Source organism: Chlorocebus sabaeus, chromosome 10, assembly GCF_047675955.1.
Source record: "Chlorocebus sabaeus isolate Y175 chromosome 10, mChlSab1.0.hap1, whole genome shotgun sequence".
In the NCBI taxonomy this organism is placed as follows: domain Eukaryota; kingdom Metazoa; phylum Chordata; class Mammalia; order Primates; family Cercopithecidae; genus Chlorocebus; species Chlorocebus sabaeus.
In genome coordinates, this window is record NC_132913.1 from 129,964,815 (window position 1) to 129,974,393 (window position 9,579).

At 47.1% G+C, this 9,579-nt stretch overlaps 1 protein-coding gene across 1 annotated transcript in view; it reads right to left on the minus strand.

Annotated features, from left to right (window-relative positions):
* LOC103218261 (contactin-associated protein-like 4) overlaps positions 1-8,747 on the minus strand; it is a 202,213-nt gene extending 193,466 nt beyond the window's left edge. The window contains exon 1 of the mRNA XM_073020237.1: positions 8,093-8,747. Coding sequence (XP_072876338.1) covers positions 8,093-8,177 — 85 coding nt within the window. The 5' untranslated portion in view covers positions 8,178-8,747. The remainder of the gene's footprint in view (positions 1-8,092) is intronic.
* Positions 8,748-9,579: the final 832 nt, after the last annotated feature.

The window sequence follows — 9,579 nt, forward strand, 5'->3', positions numbered from 1 at the left end:
GTGCAGAATTCTAAGCTCAATCAGGGCGTGTGGGTGCTTAGCACGCTCACTGAAAGGAAGAGTGGAGGGAGGCTTCGAAATTGTCTCCTGAAGGAAGACGTCTCCATCTGCTGTGAATACAACAGACACAGCTCAGGCAGCATGACTCACCATGACCCAGACGGGCTGCAGCAGCCTCGCGACAAAAGCGAGGACATAGAGAGCGCCTGAGCAGCCCTGACACAGGACAGGGTAGAATTCACGGCTTCAGATGCAGACCCAGAAAAGACCATTCTACAACCACAAAGCAACAATTCACAACAATGGAATAGTGATAAATACCTTTGAGTAGATAACACAGCCGCCACCCACACACAGCAGAAACTAGAGTGATGCAGAGAAACAGAAGTACTAATTGCAGATCTTAAAACAGTCCTCTGAGAACAAGAGGCAATTAAGTAAAATATACAGGATGATACAGCCTAATCAGTAAAGAAAATCTTATAGACATAACTAAAAACCTATATCCAGATAATAAGAATTATTCTCTTAAGAAGATATGCAGCCTCCACAAAACACTGGTCATATAATTAATCAAAAAAAGTTAGTAATTCTCACAAAACAGGAATATTATGAATATCAATATCTGATCACAATGTAATAAACAACAAATTAAAAGTGAAACAAAATGATCCTTTCAGATGGAAAACATTGAATCTTCCATTAAATAATTTTTATATAAAAGGGGAAACAGTAACAAAATACAAGAATTCATATAAATTAGTGATAATGAACACACTACATTTCAGATTGATTCTTGGTGGTACAGTTAAAATAACCAGATGAAATTTTATACTGTTAAAAATATACATCAATATAAATAAAAGAATGAAAATATAATGAATCAAACTGTCCACTTAAATAGCCAAAGAACCACTGTTTAAACCAAAATAAAGCCAGGTGCAGTGGCTCACACCTGTAATCCCAGCACTTTAAGAGGCTGAGCAAGGGGGCAGAGCACAAGGTCAGGAGTTCGAAACCAGCCTGGCCAACATGGTGAAACCCCATCTCTACTAAAAATACAAAAATTAGCTGAGCATGGTGGTGGGTGCCTGTAATCCCAGCTACTTGGGAGGCTGAGGCAAGAGAACTGCTTGAACCTGGGAGGCAGAGGTTGCTGTGAGCCGAGATCATGCCATTGCACTCCAGCCTGGGTGACAGAGTGAAAGTCTATCTAAAAAAATAAAAGTAAATAAAAAGCAAAAAAACAAAACAAAACGAAACAAAAACAAGAAAAAATAATATAGGCAAAAGCTAAAGTTAATAAAGTAGAAACAGGAAAACAGTGAATCAAATTAATACAATATAGGTTCTTTGAAAAAAATTAACATAACATACAAACCATCAGACAAATAATGAAGAAAAAATAAGATAGCACCAAAACCCCAAATTGAAAATAAGAAATAAAAATTGCACCAACATGGCACATGTATACATATGTAACAGACTTGCATGTTGTGCACATGTACCCTAGAACTTAAAGTATAATTTAAAAAAAAATTGCAGGCCGGGCACGTTGGCTCACACCTGTAATCCCAGCACTTTGGGAGGCTGAGGCAGGCAGATCACGAGCTCAGGAGATCGAGACCATCCTGGCTAACACGGTGAAACTCCGTCTCTACTAAAAAAAATATGAAACATTAGCCGGGCATGGTGGCGGGCGCCTGTAGTCCCAGCTACTTGGGAGGCTGAGGCAGGAGAATGGTGTGAACCCAGGAGCAGATCTTGCAGCAAGCTGAGATCGCGCCACCACACTCCAGCCTGGGCGACAGAGTGAGACTTCATCTCAAAAAAAAGAAAGAAAGAAAGAAAGAAATCTTGCAACAGATAGACGTTAAAGATACAAAGCTAATTTGTACATCATTATGCAAATACATCTGAAAAGCAGATAGAATTTCTAGTAAAATATAGTTCGGCAAAATTAGAGAGAGCTTAAATCAATTTATGTTTAAAAAAAAAAAAAGAAAAAGAAAGTAAGGTTACCACAGAACAAACCCATGCACAGAACGGTAAAAAGCACCAGGTCCAGAGGGTTGTATGGGTCATTCTTCCAAACTCCGAGAGGCAGAATAATCCTGATGCCACACAGATTATTCCAGACACCGAAAATGGAGAAAAAAGTGCAATTCACTCTGTGTTGGAGGAATTATTTGATATAATTAGACATGAGAAAACCAACAGAGTCAGCATGAAAAACTAATGAAGAAGTAAAATATTTTTCTTTTCAGATGAATCATATACTTGGAAAACTTCACAGCATTAATGACCAAAAATAGCTCAAGAATCCAGCAATGTAACAGTATAGAAAACAGTATAGAAATCCAGTAATGTAACAATATAAAAGGATCTTTCATATACACAGAAAAAAGATTAGTTAGAAGACATAATGAAAAAGAAAACTCAATTTACCACAGCAAAAAAGTACATAGGAATAAACTTAATAAGTTGTAAAAGCTACAGAATTAAAGTAGAAACACCGCTGAAAGACAGAAGCATACACTTGGAAACAAGAAAAGACATTTTTGTTCAAGATTTCAAGAATTTATTTATCCATAAGTTAATTTAGAATTTTAAAGTAATCTAGTTCAAATCCCAACAAGCTTCTTCCTCTTTCTGAAGCTAGAAAAGTTGACTAAAATACTTTGGAAAAATCAACACACAAGCATAATGGAGAAATTATATAAATATGTATATATATATATATATATATATATTTTCCAGGAAATATCCCATGAAAATATTAAAATGTAAAGTTCTTCAAAGTGGACAAGTAGAAAGAGTGGTTAGACAGAAGCAGATGTGAGTATACCCAGAAAAATCCATTTTAGTGTAGAGATGATTCTCACATCACTGAGGCAGAGTGCTTTTAGTAAATTACGCTGTGGTTCCTTGGTTGCCATTTGGAAAAATTTTCAAGTTACATTTTTCTTCACACCACACACAGGAATAAATTCTAAATGGATCAGAGATAAAGATGTAGAAAATAATGTCTCACTCAGATGCCAGGACGGGGGCCCCTAAGTTTGATGAAATTTCAAAAGCTGTAGATTAGCTTCTACCCCTCCAAAAAAGTGGGAACCGTGTAAACAATATCAAGAAAGAGATAACAAGAGAAAATATTTGCAAGTTATGTCATAAAGAGCTGATAGCTCTGATAAAGAGGGGTTTTTAAAACTGAAGTAAAACAACAGAACCTTACAAAAATGTAAGTGAAATTACTGGACAATTCATTTATAGATAGCACTTAAATATATGAAAATATGCACAACTTTACTGATAATAAGAGAAATGTGAATCAAAACCACATTAAGATCCTATTTCCAGCCATCAGGTTGGGGAGCAATGGGCCTCTCAGACATCGCTGGGGAGTGTCTGGTAAATGGGAGCAAAATGGTAACCTCCAGGGGAGAGGAACTGATCAATACCCATCAATGTACCCACCCTTCGACCCAGTAATCTCATGCTGGGGAATTGGCCCTGAATGCATCCCACCACCAAGTTAAAAACGTGTAGGCAGAACGTTATTTGTGGCCTTTTTATTTTAATCCCCAAATATTGGAAACTATGTATGTATACATATAAGAAATTGGTACAGTGATAAAACAGGTGCTGTGCAGTCGTTCTAAGGAATGAAGGGAATTTTAATGAACTGATGGAGAGTAACTCCTGGGATATACTAAGTGAAAAAACAAAGGAACATACATAGCATTTTGTGTAGAAAATGAGAAATTTAAAAATAACACATATAGTTGCTAATATTTGCAAAAGCACAGAAAGTATAAATTAGAAACTAATGAAGGTGGGTGAAAAACAAATCAACCCCAAAGTGGAATCAAACAGCAACAAGCATACTTGAACATATGTCAAACAAGCAACACAGCCACCCTGCAGGGGTGGGAAAACCCAAGCAATGTGTGGCTGCAGCATCCTGTCCTTCAGTTAAAGGAGGACGAATGGAGCTACAGACAGGTCTTGAATTCTTGTAGCTTTAATGCATCCATGCTGGGAGACAAGATTCTCACTGTGGAAGATGGAAGAAGCATAACAGAAACTTAAAAAGAAATCATGGGCAGAGCACAGTGGTTCACACCTGTAATCCCAGCCCTTTGGGAGGCCAAAGCAGGAGGATCACATGAGGCCAGGAGACTGAGACCAGCCTGGGCGAAATAGTGAGACCCCGTCTCCACAAAAAAAAATTAAAAAATTAGCTGGGAGTGGTGGCCTGTGCCTGTTAAGGGGGGCCGAGGGGGGGGCGGAAGCATGAGCATTGGAAGGCAAAATACGACCCTGTGGGGCGGGACAGGAACTGAGGTCAGGGTACCTGGCATTTGTGAAGTTGGCCATGATGGGTCCAGATCAACAACACCCCAGCCACCAAGAAGCAGCTCCCAGCACCAAGTCTGTGTCGAAATTCCATTTCCCCTGGAAGGACCTGGGATTCCTGGGAGAAATGGTTGTTCTGGAGCTGGGCGGGGATGCACTGAGATAATGAGGACACAAGGCAGAAGCCACAGCAGGGGCTCCACTGGCCGAGTCCAGGACAAGCCAGGTTTCAGCATCAACAGGAAAGGGAAGGACTTCAGCCCAGGGAATTCCCATTGAAAACAGGAACCAAGGAGAGCCCACTGCAGGCAGATGGGTGCTTACTTCAGGGAGTAGGATCACTGTCGCACCCCCAGGAGTAACTGCAGAGTGAATGGGTGAGAGATGAAGCCAGCATTTTGCAGCCCTATGGTAAACAGAGTCAGCTGACTGGTACTGATGAGTCTAAAGGGAGGGACATTTGGTCTAGGTGTTGTTAGAGGGCTGTGCTTCATGCCAGAGCTGAGATCAAACCCCAGAAATCTGTGATTTCTGGAAGAGAAACAGGTGTGACTCCTCAGAGCTGTCAGAAAGGGTACGTTCTGCTATCAGTGGATCAAAAACAAGGTTTTCTAGGCAAAAGGCATCGGTTTTCCCCAGCAGCACAGAGCAAAGATGTCCATGCCATATTGGCTTGGCTGTAAGGAATCTATGCTCTGGGAAACCTTTTTTTTTTTGTAGAAGGAGAAGTAAACAGAAGATCCTAGTGGAAATTACATAACATGACAATATGAAATTTCTTCTGTATCCCCGAGGCTCAGACAGAAGTTCTCAGCCTCCAGGACAGTTGTGCACCAAGGCAACTACCCAGGAGGTAAAAACGCCACCCACAGCCGGAGCAGGAGCCTGTGGACACAGCAGGGAAGGCCAGAAACCCAGCACTGCTGCTGTATGCTCGACAACCGAAGCACTAACCCTAACCCTAACCCTATCCCTAACCCTAACCATAATGCTAACCCTAACCCTAAGCCCTAACCCTAACCCTAATCCTAAGCCCTAACCCTAACACTTACCCTGATCCTAAGCCCTAACCCTAACACTTACCCTGATCCTAAGCCCTAACCCTAACACTAACTCTAACCCTAACCCTAACCCAGACACCCAACGCTGCTGCTGTGGGCTCGACAACTGAAGCACTAACCCTAACGCTAACCCTATCCCTAACCCTAATGCTAACCCTAACCCTAAGCCCTAACCCTAACACTTACCCTAATCCTAAGCCCTAACCCTAACACTAACCCTAACCCTAACCCTAACCCAGACACCCAACGCTGCTGCTGTGTGCTGGACAACTGAAGCACTAACCCTAACCCTAACCCTAAGCCCTAACCCTAACACTTACCCTAATCCTAAGCCCTAACCCTAACACTAACCCTACCCAGACACCCAACGCTGCTGCTGTGTGCTCGACAACTGAAGCACTAACCCTAACGCTAACCCTATCCCTAACCCTAATGCTAACCCTAACCCTAAGCCCTAACCCTAACACTTACCCTAACCCTAAGCCCTAACCCTATCCCTAACCCAGAGAAGAGGTTCATTTAACACAGTCATCCCTGGAGACAGGAAGGGAGCATGGCATGCCCTGAAGGACAAGGAACAGTCCTCCCAGGTCAGGACCCTCTCACTGGGAGTCTCTCTTGTGTCATGAGACCCTCAGTGCTCAAGGAAAAGTGCCCCAGGTTTGGGGCAGCCCCACCGACCCCAGGCAGCCAGGGGGTGCAGAGGGTGCTGGGCGGCGAGAGGAAGGGAGCATGGGGCTGTGCGGTAGCCGTGCCTCTCCTGCTCTCTGGGACTGTGTCAATCCGCCAAGTCAGTGTCTTGTCTGGAGGAATCATGTGAGTAGTTCAAACTACTTTTCAAAAGGAAACAACGCGTGTCACCTGAGACCACATGCATGTGGTGTCTTATTCATGCACTGAATTTCATCTTTGTGGAAACAGAATTTTCATTTCTCAAGTCTGCACCAGTATTTCTGCCACTTACAGAATCCTGTCCAATTAGATGAACAAGCAATGACCACAAGCACATCTCTCGTTTCTAAAAATGGACTTTGTTCCTCTGAAGTCATCAGATTCCATGGAATTCATGAAGCACTGTAACTTCCACCCTACAGAGGAAGGCACTTTGGAAGCAACCACCAGCCCCTCGGTGTCCACCGAAGCTGTGTTCATCCCCAACACCCACAGCTCCCTGGAGGGGCAGGTCTGACAGGCGTGGAGCCTCCTGGAGGCCTGCGAGTGACCTCTAGTGCCCGCCGGGAGGTTATCGTAAGCCGCCCCTTGGCAAGTTACTTACCCATCGCTTCTGAGAGTCATACTTTTTTCCTTTCTTTCTACAGAAAGTGCCAATGTCACTGCAGGGCTCAGGCACTTCTGCCATGTGCGTTAATGTCTCCTTTCCCTAAATCATGAGTTCTCATAACACAGCTGAACTTGCATCTGGAGGACAGTGCAGTGCCTGCCAACAGGAACCAAGTTCCGGGTTCTGGGAGCTGCCACCCTGAGGGCACTCGGGCCCTCCTGCCCAGGTGTGCGGCTCCTGGGGCAGAGGCCCCTGGGAAGCCCTCTCCAGCCCCCAAGGTAGGCAGTGCCACCCACAGCAACCACCCCCAGGGGGCTGCCTGCATCCCCAGTGCCTGGGCTCTCCCCTCGCAAACTCCTAGAGGGGCTCACCGCCTGGCTTGGCACATGTGCCCACCGCCTGCTCTCATGCCTGAGCCCTCAAAGGTACTTGGCAGGGAGTCTGTGGCAGGGTCTGCCAGGGAAAGAGAAAAAGTGTGATTCGAGGAGGAGGAGAGAAGGCGCTCTGTCCCACAGGGTGTTGGTTGGGAAGAGGAAGTTTTTTGGCAGGTGTTTCTAGCCAAGCATGACTCCTAAAACACTTTTCTGATGCGGTGAGGTGAATTGTGTTCTGCTGAATTACATTGGGTAACATCCTTGGGTTAGATCCACAGTGCTGGTCTAGAAATAAAGACTCTAATCCCTCTGAACTGACAAAAACAGAAACGGGAGACTGAGTGAACTAGAAGGAAATAAGATGTCACCGCACAATTCAAAGGATGATAATTCCGTGACCCTTTCAATGACTGGCTATTTGCGGGAGAGCAAAAGTGGGGGGTTTTCCTTTAAGTGAAATACTTCTTGTAAAGACGAAGCCTTGGGAAGCCTTTCTCAGGGACGCCTAAGCGATGCTGCCTCTGAGGCTGGAGCGCCGCACCTGCCGGAGCCGGCAGCGTATCCAAAGCACCCAGGTGTCTCCCTAATGCTGACGGTGTAGCCTGATCCCCCGCAAGCCTGAGAACGGCCAACGTCAAAGGCAGCGGTTCGGAGCCTGCCTTCACTTGCCCCTCCGACCCGTTCCTCTGAAACCAGGTCTCCAAAAGGAACCGCCCTGCCCGAGTCCGGTTTTACCACAACTCGCGCTTTCCCAAGGAATATTCAGCACCAGCCGAGGGCACCACGCTGCTCTTGGGCTGAGCCGGGAAACAGCGCTGCGGAGGCGACGCCGACCTCAGCTGGTCCCACTTGGGGCTGCACTTAGCAGGTTCCCGTTCGTTTTATTTTCAAGAAGATTCATTTTCAGAAACACGTCCTGTGATCCCAGCTCTAAACACCAACAACAGAATAAAACCGCACGGCTCAAAGTTCCGGGGCGCCCTTGCAAGTTTTAGATCCTTTGCGGTACTTACCTGGGCTTCCTGCCAGGGCTGCGCCCCAGCTCCGCGCGGATAACACAAGGAGCGTCTGGAGGAAGGTTCCCGGGACCGGCCCCATGGTCCCTCCAGGCTCCCGGGCTCCAGCCGGTGCTGCTCCGTGTGTCGGAGCCTGCGCTGCTCCTGCCTCCTCTCCGGAGCTTCTCCTTCTCCCTCAGCTGCCCCCCGTCTCCTTCTCTCTCCCCCAGCAGGCTCCAAGCACCAGGCCAGCCCTGCCTCTCCCTAGCGGGCGCCCCCTCCTGACTCCCCCGCAGGGCAGAGCGTCCCTGGCCCGCGTCCCTCCTGCCTGGACCCGCGGACAGGTGCGGCTGAGCAGAGCCAGGGCGCTGTGGCCGGCACCAGGCAGACTCGCCGCACCGCGCAGCTCCCTCCTCCGGCTCCTTCACCAGCAAACCTCAGACCTTCTCCCCACAGCTGCGCTCGGGAGGGACAGGCGCAGCTCCTCCCCTCGCGGGCTTCCCTCTCTCTGCTGCTTGTCCCTGGCGGAGGGAGCCGGGAAGGGGCCAGACCGGCCACCGCAGGGTCCCTCCTGCCGGGGACATTCCCGTAGAACTGTGTCCTATGTCAGCTCAGAACGAGGCGGAGCAGGGAAAACGCAGGTCTCATTTGTGTAACAGGCTTCTGGGAAGCGAGTTTGTCCTTTTCTGTTTCAATAAAAGGCATTGTTTTAGCGGCAACCTCTTTCCCAGGTAAGTTTCTGTCACCTGGCAAGAGGCACGACCTGCTGGTTTGTCAAAATCCTGCCTGATGTTCCCAGAGGGTGTTTCTGTTTCTTGTTTCCACGCTGGGAAGTGAGATTATGGCAACTAAATGTATCAAATGACTTTAACTTGGTAGATTTCAAATTTTAAAATGAAGGCTGGCTGTGGCAAAGGAGGCTGACGCCCTCAGATCCCACAACCACCCCGCAGAAGGGTGGAGTCGAAGGGGAGTGATCCCAAAGAAAAGGCTGAAGACCCTGCACAGGGGCAGAGGCAGGGTGGAGGGTCGGGGTCTCTGAGGAAAGCTTCCTCCAGGACAGGCGCCCTACGGAACAGCATGTCAGACACTCTTTGTTAAAGACGATCAGAACAGAGTGGCTGGTGTCTTACAGAATAAACACATCAGGAGCGTGTGCACCACAGAGAGCTTCGGGACAAACCGGCTCCTTCACACAACAGGTGGGGAGGCTGGACCTGGGGGTCCTGAGGCTGAGGCTATCCCGTGCCAGGGGGCACAGGTGCCTGACCCCCCGAGGCAGCAGCAGGGCCAGTGAAAGGGCCTCTGTTTCCATGAATAACAGCCAAAGAGTCCTCATTCCATGGAAACTCTACGCTGGATTCTTCACATGGAAGGGATTCAGAGGAAAACTTAAAAGGGACCAACACACCCATGACCATGAAAGGCACCCGGGAGCACTGGACCCAGAAGCACTTTTGGGACAGAGGATTACTTTTCCCGAGGACCACCCAAGAGGGGACATT